This window comes from Mytilus galloprovincialis, chromosome 5 (genome assembly GCF_965363235.1).
Source record: "Mytilus galloprovincialis chromosome 5, xbMytGall1.hap1.1, whole genome shotgun sequence".
Lineage (NCBI taxonomy): Eukaryota > Metazoa > Mollusca > Bivalvia > Mytilida > Mytilidae > Mytilus > Mytilus galloprovincialis.
The window spans coordinates 21728038-21753714 of record NC_134842.1 but is presented as its reverse complement, the minus strand read 5'-3'; the positions used below and the strand labels follow the sequence as shown (position 1 = coordinate 21753714).

General features: G+C 31.1%; 1 protein-coding gene and 1 long non-coding RNA gene across 4 annotated transcripts in view; both read left to right on the top strand.

Annotated features, from left to right (window-relative positions):
- The window catches only part of LOC143075388 (microfibril-associated glycoprotein 4-like), a 121721-nt gene that overhangs the window by 24572 nt on the left and 71472 nt on the right, over positions 1 to 25677 (top strand). Inside the window, exon 5 of one of the 3 annotated variants that reach the window (XM_076250777.1) lies at positions 10490 to 10803. The exons of the other annotated variants lie outside the window; for them this stretch is intronic. Within the exon in view, the coding sequence (XP_076106892.1) occupies positions 10490 to 10749 (260 nt within the window). The 3' untranslated portion in view covers positions 10750 to 10803. Of the gene's footprint in view, positions 1 to 10489; positions 10804 to 25677 lie in introns of those variants that run through there. 3 annotated transcript variants of the gene reach the window in all.
- On the top strand, positions 13724 to 18644 carry LOC143075397 (uncharacterized). Its single transcript, XR_012978303.1, has 3 exons — positions 13724 to 13868; positions 17087 to 17183; positions 18486 to 18644. It is a non-coding gene; the product is annotated as an uncharacterized LOC143075397 (long non-coding RNA).

Sequence of the window (25677 nt, the reverse complement as noted above, 5' to 3'; positions counted from 1 at the left end):
AGTCAAAAGTCGAGCCCACCCTTGTTTCTAAGGTAAAACGCAATACAAATATGAAACAGACTATAGCTTAAAAACAAGATAATGAATATTTCATTTGTCACCAAAAAATACGGTTTCACATCAAATGTCAAGTAATATGGCTGTTTTTGACACTTTTTGAGCACTATGATAAAGAAATGTCGATGCTGTATAGATTAAAATAAACAATTAATTTCCCCATAGGCGACAATGGTAGCCTTTTTCGAGATACAGACTTTAGAAAGTTGATTTTCTTAACGAAACCTTGCCAGAATCAAAGAAAAATTATTAGGACAGTATTTTTTGGTCCAAAAAATATAGGTTCGCGTTGCTTTTCTTAGCGTATTTTGTACTTATCTCCCATGCCTATTAATTTTGCCCTTAAAAATATGTGTCTTGTCCTAGCGTTGAAAAGTCATCTCAGTGCCTTTAGGGCTACGGAATAATTTTTATTTTGCCTTTTGTATAAAGCAGAGTGCACGAAGTCTCTAATAATAAAAAATAACGGGCGCACATATCGACCAATCAGGATTAGCCATACTCTTAATTCTGAATACCATGTTATGCTCATAAAATGGCTGCGCCCATAAAATTTAATGGTGTATTGTAACCTATACGGTATTTAATACTTTCTTGTATCGTGCAATTCATAGTGCGTTAGATGCACAAATATATATGCCACAAATAAATCATCTTTAAAACATTCTGGCAATCTTCTCTGAATTTTCACAATTTTTTATCGGAGGTGACCCCAGTCGAAAAATGTGAAGAAAAAAAATCTCTTTTTTTGAGTAAATGCGGTACTGCTAAAAAGGGCCTGAAGATTATGCCTACTTTCTCCAATGATTCTTTATATATCATCAAGTACTGATTATATTGATACCAAAACCAATCCAATATGTAACTACTACGGTGAATTTCGAACAACAGTTTTAAATGAAACCATTTTCGGAAAAAAGTACATTTTTGAAACAGACTATAGCATTTCAAAATATGGAATATGTGTAAAAATTTGTGTTTTAACATCGATAACTGTTTGTTAACTACAATATGGCATGCCTATTCTTATTCTTTTATTTGTTATTCGTGTGAACATTTCAATGTTCGAAGGGGATCATTTCCGTACATTTTCGCTGAATTTGGTAATTTCGATAACAGCATTTGGGTCGAGATTGTTATGTTTAAAAATCGATTTATATTCGCAAACTCTAGATGTGTACTTGCTCTTTTCGAACAAATCAACAGAACTTCAAAAAATGACATATTCGCTCCACAGTAAGTCAAAAGTCGAGCCCACCCTTGTTTCTAAGGTAAAACGCAATACAAATATGAAACAGACTATAGCTTAAAAACAAGATAATGAATATTTCATTTGTCACCAAAAAATACGGTTTCACATCAAATGTCAAGTAATATGGCTGTTTTTGACACTTTTTGAGCACTATGATAAAGAAATGTCGATGCTGTATACGGTATTTAATACTTTCTTGTATCGTGCAATTCATAGTGCGTTAGATGCACAAATATATATGCCACAAATAAATCATCTTTAAAACATTCTGGCAATCTTCTCTGAATTTTCACAATTTTTTATCGGAGGTGACCCCAGTCGAAAAATGTGAAGAAAAAAAATCTCTTTTTTTGAGTAAATGCGGTACTGCTAAAAAGGGCCTGAAGATTATGCCTACTTTCTCCAATGATTCTTTATATATCATCAAGTACTGATTATATTGATACCAAAACCAATCCAATATGTAACTACTACGGTGAATTTCGAACAACAGTTTTAAATGAAACCATTTTCGGAAAAAAGTACATTTTTGAAACAGACTATAGCATTTCAAAATATGGAATATGTGTAAAAATTTGTGTTTTAACATCGATAACTGTTTGTTAACTACAATATGGCATGCCTATTCTTATTCTTTTATTTGTTATTCGTGTGAACATTTCAATGTTCGAAGGGGATCATTTCCGTACATTTTCGCTGAATTTGGTAATTTCGATAACAGCATTTGGGTCGAGATTGTTAAGTTTAAAAATCGATTTATATTCGCAAACTCTAGATGTGTACTTGCTCTTTTCGAACAAATCAACAGAACTTCAAAAAATGACATATTCGCTCCACAGTAAGTCAAAAGTCGAGCCCACCCTTGTTTCTAAGGTAAAACGCAATACAAATATGAAACAGACTATAGCTTAAAAACAAGATAATGAATATTTCATTTGTCACCAAAAAATACGGTTTCACATCAAATGTCAAGTAATATGGCTGTTTTTGACACTTTTTGAGCACTATGATAAAGAAATGTCGATGCTGTATAGATTAAAATAAACAATTAATTTCCCCATAGGCGACAATGGTAGCCTTTTTCGAGATACAGACTTTAGAAAGTTGATTTTCTTAACGAAACCTTGCCAGAATCAAAGAAAAATTATTAGGACAGTATTTTTTGGTCCAAAAAATATAGGTTCGCGTTGCTTTTCTTAGCGTATTTTGTACTTATCTCCCATGCCTATTAATTTTGCCCTTAAAAATATGTGTCTTGTCCTAGCGTTGAAAAGTCATCTCAGTGCCTTTAGGGCTACGGAATAATTTTTATTTTGCCTTTTGTATAAAGCAGAGTGCACGAAGTCTCTAATAATAAAAAATAACGGGCGCACATATCGACCAATCAGGATTAGCCATACTCTTAATTCTGAATACCATGTTATGCTCATAAAATGGCTGCGCCCATAAAATTTAATGGTGTATTGTAACCTATACGGTATTTAATACTTTCTTGTATCGTGCAATTCATAGTGCGTTAGATGCACAAATATATATGCCACAAATAAATCATCTTTAAAACATTCTGGCAATCTTCTCTGAATTTTCACAATTTTTTATCGGAGGTGACCCCAGTCGAAAAATGTGAAGAAAAAAAATCTCTTTTTTTGAGTAAATGCGGTACTGCTAAAAAGGGCCTGAAGATTATGCCTACTTTCTCCAATGATTCTTTATATATCATCAAGTACTGATTATATTGATACCAAAACCAATCCAATATGTAACTACTACGGTGAATTTCGAACAACAGTTTTAAATGAAACCATTTTCGGAAAAAAGTACATTTTTGAAACAGACTATAGCATTTCAAAATATGGAATATGTGTAAAAATTTGTGTTTTAACATCGATAACTGTTTGTTAACTACAATATGGCATGCCTATTCTTATTCTTTTATTTGTTATTCGTGTGAACATTTCAATGTTCGAAGGGGATCATTTCCGTACATTTTCGCTGAATTTGGTAATTTCGATAACAGCATTTGGGTCGAGATTGTTATGTTTAAAAATCGATTTATATTCGCAAACTCTAGATGTGTACTTGCTCTTTTCGAACAAATCAACAGAACTTCAAAAAATGACATATTCGCTCCACAGTAAGTCAAAAGTCGAGCCCACCCTTGTTTCTAAGGTAAAACGCAATACAAATATGAAACAGACTATAGCTTAAAAACAAGATAATGAATATTTCATTTGTCACCAAAAAATACGGTTTCACATCAAATGTCAAGTAATATGGCTGTTTTTGACACTTTTTGAGCACTATGATAAAGAAATGTCGATGCTGTATACGGTATTTAATACTTTCTTGTATCGTGCAATTCATAGTGCGTTAGATGCACAAATATATATGCCACAAATAAATCATCTTTAAAACATTCTGGCAATCTTCTCTGAATTTTCACAATTTTTTATCGGAGGTGACCCCAGTCGAAAAATGTGAAGAAAAAAAATCTCTTTTTTTGAGTAAATGCGGTACTGCTAAAAAGGGCCTGAAGATTATGCCTACTTTCTCCAATGATTCTTTATATATCATCAAGTACTGATTATATTGATACCAAAACCAATCCAATATGTAACTACTACGGTGAATTTCGAACAACAGTTTTAAATGAAACCATTTTCGGAAAAAAGTACATTTTTGAAACAGACTATAGCATTTCAAAATATGGAATATGTGTAAAAATTTGTGTTTTAACATCGATAACTGTTTGTTAACTACAATATGGCATGCCTATTCTTATTCTTTTATTTGTTATTCGTGTGAACATTTCAATGTTCGAAGGGGATCATTTCCGTACATTTTCGCTGAATTTGGTAATTTCGATAACAGCATTTGGGTCGAGATTGTTAAGTTTAAAAATCGATTTATATTCGCAAACTCTAGATGTGTACTTGCTCTTTTCGAACAAATCAACAGAACTTCAAAAAATGACATATTCGCTCCACAGTAAGTCAAAAGTCGAGCCCACCCTTGTTTCTAAGGTAAAACGCAATACAAATATGAAACAGACTATAGCTTAAAAACAAGATAATGAATATTTCATTTGTCACCAAAAAATACGGTTTCACATCAAATGTCAAGTAATATGGCTGTTTTTGACACTTTTTGAGCACTATGATAAAGAAATGTCGATGCTGTATAGATTAAAATAAACAATTAATTTCCCCATAGGCGACAATGGTAGCCTTTTTCGAGATACAGACTTTAGAAAGTTGATTTTCTTAACGAAACCTTGCCAGAATCAAAGAAAAATTATTAGGACAGTATTTTTTGGTCCAAAAAATATAGGTTCGCGTTGCTTTTCTTAGCGTATTTTGTACTTATCTCCCATGCCTATTAATTTTGCCCTTAAAAATATGTGTCTTGTCCTAGCGTTGAAAAGTCATCTCAGTGCCTTTAGGGCTACGGAATAATTTTTATTTTGCCTTTTGTATAAAGCAGAGTGCACGAAGTCTCTAATAATAAAAAATAACGGGCGCACATATCGACCAATCAGGATTAGCCATACTCTTAATTCTGAATACCATGTTATGCTCATAAAATGGCTGCGCCCATAAAATTTAATGGTGTATTGTAACCTATACGGTATTTAATACTTTCTTGTATCGTGCAATTCATAGTGCGTTAGATGCACAAATATATATGCCACAAATAAATCATCTTTAAAACATTCTGGCAATCTTCTCTGAATTTTCACAATTTTTTATCGGAGGTGACCCCAGTCGAAAAATGTGAAGAAAAAAAATCTCTTTTTTTGAGTAAATGCGGTACTGCTAAAAAGGGCCTGAAGATTATGCCTACTTTCTCCAATGATTCTTTATATATCATCAAGTACTGATTATATTGATACCAAAACCAATCCAATATGTAACTACTACGGTGAATTTCGAACAACAGTTTTAAATGAAACCATTTTCGGAAAAAAGTACATTTTTGAAACAGACTATAGCATTTCAAAATATGGAATATGTGTAAAAATTTGTGTTTTAACATCGATAACTGTTTGTTAACTACAATATGGCATGCCTATTCTTATTCTTTTATTTGTTATTCGTGTGAACATTTCAATGTTCGAAGGGGATCATTTCCGTACATTTTCGCTGAATTTGGTAATTTCGATAACAGCATTTGGGTCGAGATTGTTATGTTTAAAAATCGATTTATATTCGCAAACTCTAGATGTGTACTTGCTCTTTTCGAACAAATCAACAGAACTTCAAAAAATGACATATTCGCTCCACAGTAAGTCAAAAGTCGAGCCCACCCTTGTTTCTAAGGTAAAACGCAATACAAATATGAAACAGACTATAGCTTAAAAACAAGATAATGAATATTTCATTTGTCACCAAAAAATACGGTTTCACATCAAATGTCAAGTAATATGGCTGTTTTTGACACTTTTTGAGCACTATGATAAAGAAATGTCGATGCTGTATAGATTAAAATAAACAATTAATTTCCCCATAGGCGACAATGGTAGCCTTTTTCGAGATACAGACTTTAGAAAGTTGATTTTCTTAACGAAACCTTGCCAGAATCAAAGAAAAATTATTAGGACAGTATTTTTTGGTCCAAAAAATATAGGTTCGCGTTGCTTTTCTTAGCGTATTTTGTACTTATCTCCCATGCCTATTAATTTTGCCCTTAAAAATATGTGTCTTGTCCTAGCGTTGAAAAGTCATCTCAGTGCCTTTAGGGCTACGGAATAATTTTTATTTTGCCTTTTGTATAAAGCAGAGTGCACGAAGTCTCTAATAATAAAAAATAACGGGCGCACATATCGACCAATCAGGATTAGCCATACTCTTAATTTTAATACCATGTTATGCTCATAAAATGGCTGCGCCCATAAAATTTAATGGTGTATTGTAACCTATACGGTATTTAATACTTTCTTGTATCGTGCAATTCATAGTGCGTTAGATGCACAAATATATATGCCACAAATAAATCATCTTTAAAACATTCTGGCATCTTCTCTGAATTTTCACAATTTTTTATCGGAGGTGACCCCAGTCGAAAAATGTGAAGAAAAAAAATCTCTTTTTTTGAGTAAATGCGGTACTGCTAAAAAGGGCCTGAAGATTATGCCTACTTTCTCCAATGATTCTTTATATATCATCAAGTACTGATTATATTGATACCAAAACCAATCCAATATGTAACTACTACGGTGAATTTCGAACAACAGTTTTAAATGAAACCATTTTCGGAAAAAAGTACATTTTTGAAACAGACTATAGCATTTCAAAATATGGAATATGTGTAAAAATTTGTGTTTTAACATCGATAACTGTTTGTTAACTACAATATGGCATGCCTATTCTTATTCTTTTATTTGTTATTCGTGTGAACATTTCAATGTTCGAAGGGGATCATTTCCGTACATTTTCGCTGAATTTGGTAATTTCGATAACAGCATTTGGGTCGAGATTGTTATGTTTAAAAATCGATTTATATTCGCAAACTCTAGATGTGTACTTGCTCTTTTCGAACAAATCAACAGAACTTCAAAAAATGACATATTCGCTCCACAGTAAGTCAAAAGTCGAGCCCACCCTTGTTTCTAAGGTAAAACGCAATACAAATATGAAACAGACTATAGCTTAAAAACAAGATAATGAATATTTCATTTGTCACCAAAAAATACGGTTTCACATCAAATGTCAAGTAATATGGCTGTTTTTGACACTTTTTGAGCACTATGATAAAGAAATGTCGATGCTGTATAGATTAAAATAAACAATTAATTTCCCCATAGGCGACAATGGTAGCCTTTTTCGAGATACAGACTTTAGAAAGTTGATTTTCTTAACGAAACCTTGCCAGAATCAAAGAAAAATTATTAGGACAGTATTTTTTGGTCCAAAAAATATAGGTTCGCGTTGCTTTTCTTAGCGTATTTTGTACTTATCTCCCATGCCTATTAATTTTGCCCTTAAAAATATGTGTCTTGTCCTAGCGTTGAAAAGTCATCTCAGTGCCTTTAGGGCTACGGAATAATTTTTATTTTGCCTTTTGTATAAAGCAGAGTGCACGAAGTCTCTAATAATAAAAAATAACGGGCGCACATATCGACCAATCAGGATTAGCCATACTCTTAATTCTGAATACCATGTTATGCTCATAAAATGGCTGCGCCCATAAAATTTAATGGTGTATTGTAACCTATAGATTCCATCACTACAGCAAATGTGTTACGATATTTCTCCACTAGAGACAGTTAAATTTTAATATTAAAAGCTCGAGGCTTAAAATAATTAAAATTTAACTGGTGAGATCGAAAACATATTGTGATACACGAGTAATAGTAGTGGAGTGTTTTTAAAATGATACTTATCATTCTTTTTTAAAGATTTTCGAAAAAATTGTGTTCTGTATGTGTGACGTAATCAGGCACCGACGCCTTTTTAATGACGTCACAATAGCAAACTCAGATGAAATTAAGAAAATTTTCGGGAAAGCCACAAAACCAGGTTAAACCCACCATTTTTCTTAAAATGTCCTGTACCAAGTGAGGAAAATGGCAGTTGTTATCTTATAGTTCGTTTTTGAATGTGTTACATTGTATTGTTTTTCTTGTTGCACTTTAGTGTTTCTGTTGTTTTGTTGTTTCCTCTTAAAGGTGATGTGTTTCTCTCGGTTTAAGTTTGTAATCCGAATTTGTTTTCTCTTAATCGATTTATGACCTTCGAACAGCGGTATACTACTGTTGCCTTTATTCAATGTCATTATTAACTTCGACCAATCATTTGCTGGGAACAGATATTTCACATGTGATGTGAAGTATTTTTCTTACACAGCTCAAAAAAATGTGAAAATAGCACAACATTAGAGAAAATATTAAACGGTTAACTTTTTTAAAAGTGGTGTTGAAAAAAAAAAACATTAAGGCGTAACGTTTTAGCGTTGTAAGCCGAAAAAATCTTTTTGGTACGTTTTTACAGGACCTACTAGTTAACAGATTGGCTAATACACAAAAAGCGAAGTCGGTGAACATATGATATTCAATGTCATTACAACAAAAATAGATGTCGACAGATATGAGATATGAGATTTGAGATTTGATTACTTTATGACAAATCGATTAATGTACTTTCTATACAAATTTTGAACATCCTCGAGCAAAGTTGACTTTAGATTAATTTGGCTATTTATTTGAAGTACTTGTGACGTATAGCGCTTCAACGGTTTCGGTACTTATACATCATCGGATTTTAAATGTTTGGCTTTGAGCGTTCCTGATGAAGGTAAATCCAGAAAAGCGCTTCGGACGCATGCAATTATTAAACGTGTTGTTTTCAATTTTGAAACTATTTTTAAAGAATTAAATCAGTAATGAGAATTGTTACGAAAGAACTTTTGATTAGTGTCTCTTTTGGCCATGATTTTATAAAAATATTGATTTTCTCGACTTTTTCACACACGAATAAATTTTCTAATGAACTCATTCACTAGATGTCCAACTGTAAAACTGTAATTTTAGGGCGACAATTGGATGTGCCAAACATGTAGGAATATCTCATAGCCATTTTAAATAATAGTTTATAAGAGATGGTTAATACATGTAGCTATAGATCACCTGAATTAAGCATATACTGCAATTTTTATTGATTATCTCTAAAGTTTATATATTTGATTGATATGGCAACCAAATAGGTTCATACTTAAATCGATATTCATTTTTTTTCTCATAGTGAAAAAGATATAAATATGCGTTTACTTTTCTATATTGGCTAGAGGTATAGGGGAGGGTAGAGATCTCATAAACATGTTTAACCCCGCCGCATTTTTGCGCCTGTCCCAAGTCAGGAGCCTCTGGCCTTTGTTAGTATTATTTTAATTTTGGTTTCTTGTGTACAATTTGGAAATTAGTATGGCGTTCATTGTCACTGAACTAGTATATATTTGTTTGGGGGCCAGCAGAAGGACGCCTCCGGGTGCGGGAATTTCTCGCTACATTGAAGACCTGTTGGTGACCTTATGCTGTTGTTTTTTCTATGGTCGGGTTGTTGTCTCTTTGTCACATTTCCCATTTCCATTTTCAATTTTATTATAAGTCACTAAATACAAAAATCAAAATTGATATCACCTTATTTAATAACCCATCGCCGTAAATGAAGGGCAACGCGATTGATTGAATAATTGATTAGTAGTGACCATCGAATTTATGTTTGTTCACGACGGTTACCTGACGCTTATGTCAAAAGGTATATTTACTACATCGAATATTGAAATAATCATGTTTTCCACCATTTTCCACCATGTTTTCCTAGTTCAAAACATTAATCTTAAGGATGTATTCTTCTGACTTTTCAGTCTCGTTAAGTCTCGTTGAAATCTCGTTCTTTAATTATTTCCAAAACATGATACAAGTTGAAAATATCAATGAATTTTAAAAATATTATAATCAAAGATAACTCGGTGAAAAAACTGTATTTACAATGAATGGTTTTTGAGTAATCCAGTTTTCAAATTTTACGACCAATCAAGTCAGTATTTTAAGCCAAAATTTTGAGAAAATGGTTGAGGGATACAAAAAACTATTTTACAAGAATCGTGTACATCCCATATCATTTCGGTCTTTTCAAATTACTTAGATATGTATTTTTTCAATCATTTTTAACCAAAAAAAAAATGAAATAATATGCATTTTGTTCTTAAAACTTCGAAAAATCACAAAAATACAAAATTGACAGCATGGTAAATTTTACACAAAAAAGCGTCAAAATATGATACAACTTTCTTATATTAACACCTACCTTTTTAAGTAAAATTTATTCAGATTGGTCCACTTCATCTTTATAGAAAGTATGAAAAAAAGTTTAATTGTGGAACTGTTATTTTGTTCAAGATAATAACCCAAAAATAGGTAAAAATCGATGAAAACTATAAAAATCATCAAAATTGGACATTTTCAAAGGGCCGTAGCAAAAAAAAGTGCACCACCATATGAGTTTTTCTTCACCAATCATTTTGTTACAGTCTTATAAACTCAAAAATCAGGTAAAGAAAACAGTTTAATTCTTGAAATTTTTGGCTCCTCAGAGGTGTACATCCTTAAGAAAGGTTTTACAGTTTTACCTGACACCGTTAAACTAATCTTTTTTTAATTTTTGTATCTTATACTTATAACAGGAGAGAGCCTGAATTACCAAAATGGTCAAGCATTTACTACCAAAGACAAGGACAACGATCCATGGACAAACGGTAAATACGAAAACAATTGTGGAATTTTAAGGCATGGTGCTTGGTGGTATAAAGATTGTACATATTCTAACCTAAATGGGTTATATATTGAAGGAGGAAAGATCAATCAGAGCGGAATGTATTGGTATCGTTGGAAATATAACCACTATTCAGTGAAGTCTTCTTCAATGATGATAAGAAGATTGTAATAACATACGTATGTCAATTATTATTACTGCTTTAAATAAAGAATTAGTCTAAAACATTTCGTTTTGCATTGTATGATTTTATTTAATTAGCAGGATATCATTGCAAGTTTTTGATGCATTTTGAATAAGAATTTGTCTATTTTACCGATCTAAGTTTTAGTATCCAACTTGCTGTGGAAATTCCTAATCGTCTCGCTCACGTAATATCTAACAATGTCTTTTAGTAACAAACAGTTTGAATATAGCTTGCATTTTAACTCACTCAGCTAGTAAAAGTAAGTTTGTATTTAACAAGGATCATAGACATACATGTATAGATATCGATAGAAAAGATGGATTATAGTAAAACAGGTGATGATATCAATTATCAAGTAATACAGAAATACATTTGACCATTCCACGTTTTTCGCCCAATTAATTTGCATTTAAAAAAATTTAAGTATTACAAACCGCCAGATAACCTACTTCAAATGTTTACAAGACATTTGTCTGTTGGATGTTAGTATTTGTTTTATTTATTTTTTTATTATCTTTTATATTAGCATAAGCGCTTCAAACTTAATTACGTGCTAGATACCAAAATCTGTAAAAACAGTCTCATTTTAATATCAAGTCATTGATATTCAGATATGAGCAACAACATCGCAGTAAAAATATGTGTTACAAAATGTATTTCACAAAGATGTCAGCATGATTTGTTAAAAATATACTATCGCTATTTTGTTCATTTTTCCTTTGATATTTTATTGTGAAAATTTTTCATATCATGCTACTCGCTGCACATGGAAAATTATCGCTAGAAACTAAGGAGGCACGTGGTGTTGCTAATGAAATAAACATACACATCTTTTCAGGGATGCTCGAGGTACAACTATCTGAAAAACCAAGACTTGTTAAACAATATAAACCTTATTATTTGAATACTAATATAGTCAAATTAAGTTTATTGAGATTCAGGAAATAAATAAAACCTGTTTGTTGTAAGGAAATTAGCAGGGGGTGTACTAATTAGATATTACTTCGGATTATAAAAAAGCCCCCAAACATACTTATTAGGTCACATTGATGTCTTTTTGTATTTTTTGTTGTTGGTTATTTTACCCACCATTTTTTCATAAAATGCCCTGAACCAAGTTAGGAAAATGGCCATGGTTACATTATAGTTCGTTTCTGTGTGTGTTACATTTCGGTGTTGTATCTCTGTTGTGTCGTAGTTCTCTTATATTTGATACGTTTTCCTCAGTTTTAGTTTGTAACCCAGATTTGTGTTTTCTCTATCGATTTATGAATTTTAAACAGCGGTATACTACTGTTGTCTTTATTTACCTATGACGTATAACTCACATTCTATGCATGTATAGATTAAAAAATGGAAACACATATAATTTAACTCCAAATATACACGAAGAAGGAGAAACATACTTTACCATAAAGTTTGAAAAATACTTTATTGTTCCGATCCATACTTAAGAAATTTAAACGAAACATAAACTGCATTTACATCACAACTATTTATAACAGAGAAAGTACATATTGGATTGAAAAAGACAGCTGACTTTAATAACGCTATGAAACTAGAAAAAGAAGTACTCTGCAAATTTACAAACATATTTGGAATGAAACTAAGGAATAAGAAATATATAGTATCAATGCTAAAAATCCCGTAAAATTTACCGCAAGCAACACAACCAAGAAAAAATTATATTGTTGAAAGTCTTTATTTATGCATTTTCAGTGTTTGTGTTGTGCCATCAACAACTACATCTTACTGTAATGATGATGTAGAGGTTCGATTGCTTGATAATCAAAATGCTCGACTAGTAGCGACCTCTGACGTGTCGAAAGCAAACAAACGTGTTAAGCAGTTTGTAAGTAATAGAATTGAAGCACAAATGAAAAAAAGTAGAGAATATTATGAAATCTTAATGTAAATGGTGCAATTAAAGCAAACTTAAAAAATATAGAAGATACTGTGCAATCGAAGTAGTTGTTAAGTGATGCACTTAAAGCGACAAAGAGAGAACAAGAAGTGAATTTGAAATGAAAAGTGACACATTTATAAATTGATAAACTTTCATTTTGATAAAATGGACCACAATTTTGCAACAAAATAGGTCACTGACTCACAAACTTTACATATCAGCACTGTGGACTTTCAATAAGAGTTTGAGTTAGTCGCCCTTTGTTTACATATTAATAACCGCAAAAATAAAATGTGTTTAATCAGACATTATGTGTGTGTATAAAACAAAAATCCACGCAGAGAACATTTCAGCAAATTTCTCAATTATTTGCAATTAAACGATTGGCACTCCGTTTTTTAACGTTCTTCTTCATAACATTAACTGTACAACTTCCTTTGCTCTAGGCTAATATACTTGAAGATCTTAATTTTGTTAAGATAAGATTTAATGCAATTATAAAGAAAAAAAAGAAGATAAAAGTATAGCAAAATTATGCTAACTGAAATTCCTATGTCTTTATGTTGAAAGAAGGCAAGAACTGCTGACATATAACCTCAGATTATATATAGGCTGTGACATAATGTCTTTTGATTGTTTTTGTCGTTAGGTTGCTTTCCGTTGACATTTACCTTACATTCTGTTTTATTCATCATCAAGCATTTTGTGATAGAAGGAATACAAATATTATTAAATTATAAATATTCTTACAGGAAAAAGAAAGATCTTTTACTAAACACTTTGATAAAAACTTTATTCTTCCGACACAAGTAAGAAAGAAAACATAAACTGCAAGCATATCACAAGTATCTATCGCTGAGAAAGTAAACATTATATTATAAAAAAGTGTAGATAAGCTAGGACACAAAAACAAAGTACTTGACATACCTACAAAACGTGAGATTTTAGAATAAATATAAGTATAAGAAGTAGATATTTCAATGCTAGGATAACATTCACAATTGCCACATGCAACTTAAAGAAGGAGAAATAATAATGTTCAAAATGTGGATTTATGTACTCATTTTGTTTGTGCTGACATCAACGGCCACATCAAATTCTGCTGAGAATGTAGAGGTTCGGTTACTTGATAATCAGAATGCTCCATTAGTGGCCACCTTAGACATGACAAAAGCAGACGAACGTATTAAGCAGTTTGTAAGTGATGCAATTGAAGCAAAAATGAAAAAGTTGGAAGTAAACAGGAATAATTTGAAATCACAAATGGCTTATTTTGAAACGAACTTGACAGATCAGTCAACTGATTACATTAATGAAATGGTCGGCAAGGTGGCAAAACAACGGGGTAAGCGATGTACATTCATTTGAAAATATGTTTTCCTAATCCAAGCATTCTAGTTATACGTGTTTTGTCGATTAAAGATCACAGTTCATTCACAAATGATACCCACGGGTCCTCCAATACAAAATTCTGATATCATTGAGAAAACAAATAATAAATTCATTAAACAAATATGATAGGATGTAAATTATGATAATTACAATAATCTATAAACATAATATGATGATATGATATGCATCATGTCAGTATATGATTAAAATCCTTGGAAATGTTTTATGCATTCTAATTATAGGGTTGAGGAAGAATATTGGATAACAAATTTGTAGTCGACTATGCGGGAGTTTATTTCGATATTTTCGGTTAAAGAAACCAAATTGGTGCATATGAATCATTTTGAAATGTAACATTTCGTTAACCAAGATCATGAAAGTTTCATCAATTTTATACGTTGCCAAATGTTGATACCTATTGGCGTATGACCGTTGGATAATAGTTCATGCATTTTCTTGATTGATAACAAATAATCAATTTATTTAAAAAAAAGATATATATGGTGTTAGTATAGATAGGCAAACAATTTGGACAGCAACTTAACAGTTCGTGTATAGTCGAAACATAGATTGAAACTAATAAAATGCATGATAAACTTTAACCTAAATAGTACATATTAGTTTTAAATTACGTATACATATTTGTCTAATTTGCACCTTCAATATCTTATCCTTTGTTTTTTTTTTATTCATGGATAACCATAAATCGGTTACATTTAGGTATTTTGGAGTAAATTTTGCGTATTAGGTTTTCCAAGCCGGATCGTAACCAAATATCGAAGAAAAACGTCCACATCATATAGGTGAATACAAAAGGGAAAGCAAAACCAACGAATAAAAAGATAAAAAGACACCCCTTCCATACAATGAAAAAATAATTCTGAAAACCACTGAGGAAAATAATGATTTTTGAAGATGGAATTGTTCTTTCCCAGATTAAAAGGTAATCATTTTCTCAATCAAGAAAAGAAATGTCGACGTTGATACAAACAGTTTGTTATAAGAAGTTATTAATTAATAGTTAGACAAATATATTCTGATCGAAAAGAAGTTATTTTTAAGGCTGAGAACATATATGCGACACGGTGAGTGAATGCGTTTTCAACTATCATCCAGTCCCCCGTTGAAAACAAAAACGATGCATCTGTCCTCGTCGACTTGTTTGCATTTACATGAGGCAACCGTAATTGGAGCAGTGGTGTCATGTTAACGAAAGAACTATCCACTTTGGTTCATAAACTGTAACGTGTAATGCGTTGCATTTTATAAAAAGCTTTACTTCTTCAACGTAACGAAAGCTCACTTCATATAATTCATTTATTATGTTTTTAAACTGCATTTAGATAGTTGTGTCCTCTAAAACATAGAGGTATAGGGTTTTTATTAAATGTGTTATTATTGATTTGATTAATGATAATTTCTTTAATTTATACACTCAGATCAATAACAAAAATGACTAATTAATGTAAATATATTAAATATTCCGTAAACTTACACCCGCGAATGGGTTTGTTAAAAAATTACGAGGGGTGCAAAAAGAGGGACGAAAGATACCAAAGGGACGGTCAATCGTTTCGCGACAATATTGACTGTAATGACAATTTAAAAACATTTTTACATACATTTTGTTGAATGTTATGAACAAGGACGCATGTAGATTGTTGATATTTTTCAAAAATGATAAAAAGAACCCTTTATTCGGATTATTGCGTTTATTTCAAGAAAAACAGTAGATCCCAATCAACGTTCAATTGATTGCAAAGATTTCAAATTGCATAAAAGAAACGGAGTTTATAAGATATATCCCAAACATTTAGAACCTGGATTTGATGTATATTGTGACTTTGAAACCGACAACGGCGGATGGACGGTAATGATCTTATTGAGAGTTCGGTTAAATTAACACGAAAAACATATTTAGTTAGATAGTGATAATATCTTGGTGTTAAACTTACATTGTCAATAACATATCAACGGAGAATATATTAGTGCGATATCAACATGAAAACTGATCCTGGTTTTAGTCAGTTTCCTAAGCATAAAAAAAGAGTGGGTAAATGTTATATATTTTTTATTGTTCTACTTAGATGTTTGGGATTCTTTAGCCTTACATCAATTCCAGGCATGTGGTGCGTAAAGCATGGCATTTTTGTTAAATTAATAACGTGAATTGGTTTGTGATACAATAATAAATAAGCATATGACACCTTCAACTTCGACCTGTCACCCATAGCAACAAGTTTGATTTGTCCAATCAGCTAACCTGTCATTATTTATGCATATCTAACCTTAGGATAAACAAAATTTGCAACACAAGGACAATATAGAACTAACAGTAAAATAGCAAAATAATCAGTGCATAATATGTGTTATCTGTTTTTTTTCTATTTCATTCAAAAACTTTCAATATCGATAGTTATTTTTTAAAAAGAAAAACAACTCGTGTAAAAAGTGTAAAAAACAATATCAAATTGGTAATTGGCAAATTGAGAGTCTTGTGTGAAGGACATTGTGGAAAAAATCCATGGATAAAAGTACTTTATAGTTTCAAAAGAATTATAATTTGCCTGACATTTGGATTTTTTTAACAATGTTAACACAGGCTGGGTTTTTTAAAAAGAATTGTTTCCAAATTATTTATCCTAGTAATGATTGTTCGATTATTTATGCAAAATGAGCTGTTGAACGGTAGATATTATTCTTAGACATTTATCAAGTGAGCAAAGTAGCAACTGAAAGATTACTTAAAAATGGGTGTACCGAGTGTGTGATGTTTCCCTTTAATCTTATGATATTGGGAAAGACGGATAAAAAAAAAATTCAGTTGTTTATTGCAAAATGTTTCCTTCTAATTTGTAGAATTAACCTTTTTTCACACACACAATTTTTTTTCATCAAATTGCTGTTTTATAAACAATTAAGATGATCTGAAAACGATTTTGATACGTAATAATTCTCTATTAATATGTACATTATATCATACAAATTATTCTACTGTTTTCATAATATATTTGTGTTTTTAGGTGTTTCAGAAAAGATTAAATGGAAAGACAGATTTTTACAGAGGATGGGAGGCGTATGAGAATGGATTTGGGAGTTTTGAGGCTGAATTTTGGTTAGGTAAATGCTCTAAATTTGTTAAAATACAAAGTATAACTTACCATAATTGAAGTATTCCAAAATAGTGAGAGCAGGCTTACGACGGATTGATACAAACAATAATCCTTTTTTCACTTACGGTAATTGTTATTTACGTACATCGAAATGGAACAGTACAAAATTTACAACCCTTTATCATCAGAGATCATTTGAATATGACGAGAAAGTCGAATTGTAATAAATCATGTTATGAGAATCCATTTGAAAATTTATAATACTAGTAGTCCTAATTTCATTCATACCATTTATTATTTAATTTCGTTTTTATCATTATTTTTCTCTATTGCTTAAACGATTTATCATTTCCTGACCTGCAGATGACTTTAGTTTAAACATCGCGTGGTTCGTTTGATATTGATTCTTCAGTGGTCAAAACTCAATCATGACACAACATTTTCTTGATTCCTCTGAAATTTTATATTGTCATAAGATATGCAACCATGTCTGTTGCGTCATATACAAAGAACACATATTTTTGCAGATCATGTGAAAAGAAGGATTTAACTTGTCTGAATATCGTTTAAAAATAATAAGAGAAACAGATTACCCCACCAAATATTGTGAAACATGATATGTATCCACTCTCGACAGGTAAATTGTAAACCCCTGAAATACTCGGCGAGCATTGCATTTTAAATTTGAAGAATAAACTGTCTCGAATGTATGAATATCGTATCATATTCGATACTACGAAGTTTTTAACTACCAAACTACCTTGATTTGCTATACATACCTTGTATGGTCGGTAGTCAATACTGGTTTGATTCTCTCGGTTAAATATTCAGTATGTCTTCGAAATCTGCAAATAATAAGTTTGTCAATTACGACCGGGTACAAGTCTAACTCGATACAGTGGTAGAATCGATATGTATTTACATGTGAGTAAATATTTATAAGCATATTGATTGAACAAAATATTGATATCAATAATTCATTCGAATACTTTATAACATTCAACACAACTTTGCATTTGTGTATTTGTCTAACACACAGGTTTACAGAAAAAAACTAGTACTGTTTCTTAATGTAAATGACATAAATTAAATCGATCAGAAAGATTTTGGAAATCGGAATTGTCGCTGCGTATTGGTCATGAACAAGCTTATGTTAAAATTCGATGACCTTTAGTCAAATGTTTGACTCAATTGACATGCAAAAAAATGCATATCGTTTTACTTAAATAAGGAAAGTACTTCAGTTCAAAATACATACATCAAATGTGTTTCGAGCAAATTTATTAATCTTATCTAGGAATCATTATAGGTAACCAACGGATACATACATTGACTGCAGCTGGAAAAGGCGAATTACGAATAGATATAACCGACTTTTATGGTGACAAGGCTTACGCAGAATATTCCACATTCGCTATTGGTGGTGCCTCTACTATCTATAGACTAACTGCTGCTGGATACAGCGGAAATGCTGTTGAGTTGTAATTTATAAAAAAGAAAAGCAATTACAAATAAATCATAACATGAAAAATATGAAAAAGCGGAAACCGGAACCACCAAGATAACTTATGAAATAAGATTCGTTAACGGTTAAAAGTTTCTGATTCCCGAATATTATGCATTGTGTTTGACATTTCTTTGAAATCATGTGCGTTGACATTTGTATCATATACTATTCATTTTTTTTTAAACGTATCGATATCTTTATTGCATATTTGCTGTAAAAATTTACTAATTAGTTTACAGCTGATAACTTAGTATCCCTCATGTTAGATTACCTAATAGTTTAGGGAAGCACTATTTGGTAAGATATAACTGATTCATAATATTAGTATCAATAATATATACTAAAAAGGGCATCTTCAGGCAAAATCGTGTTTCATATTATATCACCTTACCTAACTGAATGTTTTTACATATAACGGAATCAATTTTGAAGTCCTTAGTTTTTAGGTCGTGACTAATTTCTCTAAAATAGAGTTGGTTGGGCACGACAATATTACTGTCTGAAATCATAGCCAAAAAAAAACATATCTCAAGATCAAAGTTAGGAAGTTCTAAATAAATTAAGAAAAGTTAACGTCATAATTAACTTCGACCAATCATTTGCGTGGGAATAGAATTTTCACTGATGATTTGAGGCATTTTCATTACACCACTAAAGAAATGTGAAAATAGAACAAAAGAAGAGAAAATAATAATAAAGTCATCAATTTGGTTTTTACGTTCTAAAATAATTCTAAAAGTCACCAAATCAATAGATTTTTGTTGGTAAAAACTAGATGGTGTTGATACATAAATTTCGGTCATTATGATGTAAAATTATAATAAGGTCATCGATATGGGTTTTTCCGGTTAACTTTATTCAAATTGGTGTTGAAAATTAAAAAAAAAACGCATCCCAAACGTCGAAATAGGCGTAAAGTTTTCGCGTTGCAAGCCAAAAACGTCGTTTTGATACGATTTGGTTGTTTTACTTATAACAGGGAATAGCCTAGATTACCAAAATGGACAAGCCTTAACTTTTTGGAATTTTGGATCCTCAATGCTCTTCAACTTTGTACTTCTTTGGCTTTATAAATATTTTGATATGAGCGTCACTGATGAGTCTTATGTAGACGAGGCGCGCGTCTGGCGTGCTAAATTATAATCCTGGTACATTTGATGACTCTTTACTACCAATGACAGAGATAATGATCCATGGACACATAGCAGTTACAAAAAAAATGTGGAATACTCAAACAGGGTGCTTGGTGGTATACCAATTGTGGACTTTCCAACCTGAATGGTTTATATATAGTAGGAGGAAAGATTAGTGAAAAAGGCGTTTATTGGTATCATTGGAAAAATAAACTGTATTCAATAAAGTCTTCTTCAATGATGCTTAGGAGACTGTAATTGCATAAGTAAGCCAATTGATATTACTGCTATAATAAAAGATTAATTTGAGTCATTTTATATTGCGTTGTATGATCCTGTTTTGCTACAGGATATCATTGCAAGTTCGTTGAATTTTGTGTATGAATTTGCCTTTTTTGACGATCTTAATGTTAGTATGAAACTTGCTAATCGTCTCGTCTCGCTCATGTTACATCTTGTAAGTCTTTTAGTGACACATCAGTTTAAAGCTAGCTTGCATTTCATCTCACTCAGCTAGTCATATTAAAAAAAACTAATTTGTATTTAACAAGAATCATAGACATATAAATATCGGGTAATAAGGGAGGAGCTTTGACCAGTCGACGTTTTTGGCCCTAGTCTAAATAACCTACTACAGATGTTCATATGACAATAGTCTATTACATATTAGTCATGTTAGTATTTCATTTTTTTATGTAAGCATTGGGGCTTCAAACTTCTAAAATTACGTGTTAAATGCCAAATCTAATTGTAATATCTCGTTATTGATATCTAGATATAAACAAAGCTTTACCGTTAAAGGTCTATGGTACAAAATTTATTTGACAAAAATATGATTTATGTAAAATGTATTTCTAGGTGAAAGCTGCTTCCAATATATATTTTGAAATTATATTAATTAAACGTGTTTTGCCGTCAAAGTGACATCATGAGTGCTCTTTTTGCAGTTATGTGTCCAAACCTGTTCATTTTTAAATACAATTAAGATAAATTTGACAGTTTGCATAAGTTAACTATTTTGCAATTTCATAGATTAAAATGGCTGTTAAATTACCTCTATTTCGATTGTTTTAATGTCGCCATCATGAGCTGATTGGCCATTATGACAAAAACGTGTCAGAAATCATATCTGATATTCTTCCTCAGTCATAAAAACCTTCCATCATTACCGAACTGAACAAAGAAATAACACAACGGGTGCCGTATACGGCGCAGCAAATGCTTACCTTTCCGAAGCACTTATTTCACTCCCGGTTTGTATTGGAATTCGTGTTGTTTCTTATTTATTATTTATACCTGTTGATGGAAATGTCCTTTAATTTTGTGAGTCTTTGTTTACTCCTTGGTTTTGATTGTTTTTGTCGTTTAATATATAAGGCCAATTTAGTAGGTAGCTAAACTTGATAAGAGGAAATATGCGGTCACAAGTGTGATTCTTGAAGATGACATTAGTTTAGTGTTATAAAGGGTGTAATAAAATACTGATAAGAGCTGTATGTTGATAAATGGGTCAACATGTCTGTGAATTTGTTTTTTTCACTCTTACTTGTGTTGAATGAAGGATGCAGCTTGAGGACACTTACAAAGTGAAATTGCCTAAAGTACAATGTTAGATTATTACGAATTGCTCTGCTATATATGCTGGTATAGCAGAAAAGAAATTATATGGGATATCAATATATGACAACAACTCAGTATGTGCACTGCATATCACAACAAAAAAAAACCCAAAGAAACATAGCTTGTATTACTGTTTGTCATCTTAGAGTATCAATTGATATGATTATTTTATGGACATGCATTTTGTCTTTGGTTCATCTATATTTAACCTATTTCTCTGACGTCAGTTTAGTGTTCTTACAGTTGATTATTTTTTAATAATCCACTGACCACAGTATTAACTTAAGATGACTTATATATCATAATTTTAAACCCTTAACTTACGATTTGCTATCCGCTCAAAAACGAGTGACAGATGAAAGGTTTAACTCGAGCGTATTTTTGTCCGTAAAGTCTGCAGTCTATGCATAATACCACTAGACCACGAGTGCTGACCTGATTTAATATTAACATTACACTCTTAAAAAGTATTTCTGCCAATACATGTAACAAAATAGATTTTTTTATCAAATAGAATATGTAAACACTATAGAATCAAGGAATTGTATATATTACTTATTAGTACAATTCCTTGATAAAATCAACATTCATATACACATATCACATGTCACTTATAACGTTGAAGGACTTTTTCTTTTCATCATGACAAATGCTTACTTTTGATTTTAGGATTAAAATGATATCATACAATCAATATGTTTTTTTGTTTGGTTATATATGGTCCAAATATACATCGACATTGAACGGACTTTAATTTGAATAAACTGTGATAAGCTACGAATGTCGAACTACTTCATTGAATGTAAAACCAGAAAAAAAATCATCAACTTTTAAAGAACAATGAAATACAAAAAACATGTATGTAATACCTCTAATATTAAAACACTATTTTGGTCGAGAAAAAAAAATACATTAAAAAAATCATTCCGGCTACTGAGTTTGAACTTGGCACTGTTAATATCACAGCCAATTCTTTCGGTGCTAACGACAAGACGATCGCGGCTATAAAAAGCTTGCATGTAAAACATAAAAATGGACATAATTATATATTGCACATTTGTATGAAGATCAAGATTCACAACGTGTACCACAAATAATACTAGTTTATTGACTGATTGATAATGGATATCAAATGTAATAACGTTAAAATAATCTTAGCATAATGAATGTAAAACAGTTTACACAAAATGTATGTATATTTGTTCAAATAGAGCAATAGTTTTATTTATTTCATCATCAACTGGAGCTTAATGAAATGGTTGTATTGAGGCATTTACACTTCATTACTTTGAAAGACTAAGTATTTTTCATCATTGTATATATCTTGTACAACAAACAATATTTTTTATCTTGTACAGACAATTTTTTTGTATATCATTATTGTACAGACAAATGAATTGAAGTGTTTATGACCTTCACTGGGCTTTACAGCCGTTGTACGGTCATATGTTAAAGTCATAAGAAACCTCAAATTAAAAACAAATATGCATATGTTTTTTTATAACTAAATGGATAGTTTTCATTATACAACCTATGTACATATACTTTTTTCTGAGGAACATTCTTTAATTTGTCCACATTTAGAAGAAGTTTACTTATTTTCAATTGCTTCCTTCCAGGAAGCAATTCGCCGACATATTTTCCGTATGTATAGTGAGTGACCTGAGCGTATTCCTCCTCGTAAAAATCCGGTGGTCGCAATACGCATGGATCAGTCATTAAAATAAACAATTTTCTGATTGTACATGTTAAACACGTGCTCAATACCCATGCTTGTTGTTATTTGTTCACTATAAGGTGACAATAGGTAAACTACGGCTTCAAAACACGGCATTTAATGAGCAGCCATATTTGTTAAATCAAAACATATAGAAAAAAAAATTGACGATTAAACGATATATTTGCGTAAAAAATGAGAAATTCGTGCACAGAGGTCTAAGTTAATGATATATATGTTACAGTAAATAGGTGAAATTAGGAATTACACGTAATTACTAAACATTTCAGTAAATACCTGTATTTACTAGCCAATTTAGTAAATACATGTATTTACTAGTTGTTTCAGGGATTACTGGTAATTACTGATTTTTTTTGTCATTTTTACAGCTATTTACTAACTTGATGTTTTTGTTTTAAAATGAAAAACATAATTCAAGATACCAAATAAGAAAGTAAAGGGTAGGGATTTTAAGGGAGCTTACTTAAGGATGTAGGAATATAAGGCACATCAAAAGTGCATACTCTTTAGTGTTTGTGAATTGAATCTGGAAAATGGTTGTTTTATAGGTCTTGTAACTACGTCACTATATGCATTTATATATGCAAGACAATGATATCAATCCAAAATTGATTTTATAATTTTGTTAAACTAAAATCTCAATCATGTACTGTAGTTTAAAACTTTAAAATAACTTTCTCCAAATATCCTGGATTTCTACCCAATTTTGACAGAAGCTTCTTATAGTACTTAAGTCAAAAGATAGTATCTAGAGGAAAATTTTAATATTTTTTCCTCATTTCTGTTGAGCCTGCGATTAACAACAAAAGTAGGCGAGACTATTTGTTCTGCAAAACTCTTACAATTGTAATAGCTTAATACATCGATAACCCATCTCCAGCTAGGGGTTGAATTGAAGGTCACATGAATACGTATTCAATGAGGTCCAAATATTCACTAGCAAGTGCACAACTCATCAACCTTGTTTCGCAGCTAATTTAACAAAATAGAACCAGATTGGCTGCTAACAGTGAATTATAATTTCACTATATCATTTTTATTAATGATTTAACAATAAAACAAGAATGTGTCCATAGTACACGGATGTCCCACTCGCACTATAATTTTCCATGTTCAGTGGACCGTGAAATTGGGATAAAAACTTTAATTTGGAATTAAAATTAGAAAGATCATATCATAAGGAACATGTGTACTAATTTTCAAGTAGTTGTGACTCTAACTTCATCAAAAACTACCTTGACCAAAAACTTTAACCTGAACTTCGCTCTTTCATTTTCTATGTTCAGTTGACCATGAAATGGGGGTCAAAACTATAATTTGGCATTAAAATTAGAAAGATCATATCATGGGGAACATGTGTACTAAGTTTCAAGTGGATTGGACTTCAACTTCATCAAAAACTACCTTGACCAAAAACTTTAACCTGAAGTCGGACGAACGAACGAACGAACGGACGAACGAACGGAGGCACAGACCAGAAAACATAATGCCCCTCTACTATCGTAGGTGGGGCATAACAATATATATATATATTTTTATATCTGGAAGCTAATGCACATAACAGTTCATTCCAGTTCTTAACCTACATAACGTTATCTTATCTTTATAAGTTAATAAGTCTAAATATTCTAAATTTAAAAAAAAGTTAAAACATAATGCTTTTGGAGAATTTTCCATTTCTGATTTCCATGTCTGCTGAAATTGGTAAAAAATTCTCTGTTTAATGCTCATCTTTAACCATTTTGGATTAAAACTAAAGCTACTCTGATTTAACCAAATATTTGAAAGTCCATATTTATTCAAGATATTTTTAATACAAATCAACTATTCAATATTTTAAACGTACTAACTGATCTTCTAGTTAGTATTACCATATAACTTTTGATCATCTGACCATAATACAACATTGTTTTAACAGTCAGTAAATAGGTGTAATAATTCATTTTAAAATTAGTAATTACTGGTAATAACTGGGCCGTTTAAGGAATTACTTGTATTAACTAAGTGCATCGGGAATTACCTGTAATTCCTAAATTTTAGTAATTACATGTAATTCCTAATTTCACCTATTTACTGTAACATATACATGCATTGGTTCAAGAATTGGATAAAAAAAATTTCACCACTCACTCGTTTCATATGACTTTAAATTTTGGTAATTAAATTTTTGTTACTTTAGAAAAAAAAAAGATAAAAAATTCTATATATCAATCATGTCAATTAATGTCTTTTTGAATAAATCATAAATACCAAAATCTATTTAATTTATATAATTTGTGATGATTAAACATTAAATAAAGTATTTATATACAAATATAAAATGTAGCATCAAAAAGGGGAAATAACAACCTATTAAAGTTAAATTGAACTTATGTTAAGTTTAATATGAATGTGAACTGTGTGGATCTAAGCATTTCCAGTTATTATAGAATACAAATAGACAAAAAACGAAATTATTTTCATTAAATTCCGTTGATTCATTGTCAAATCATTAAACAGATTA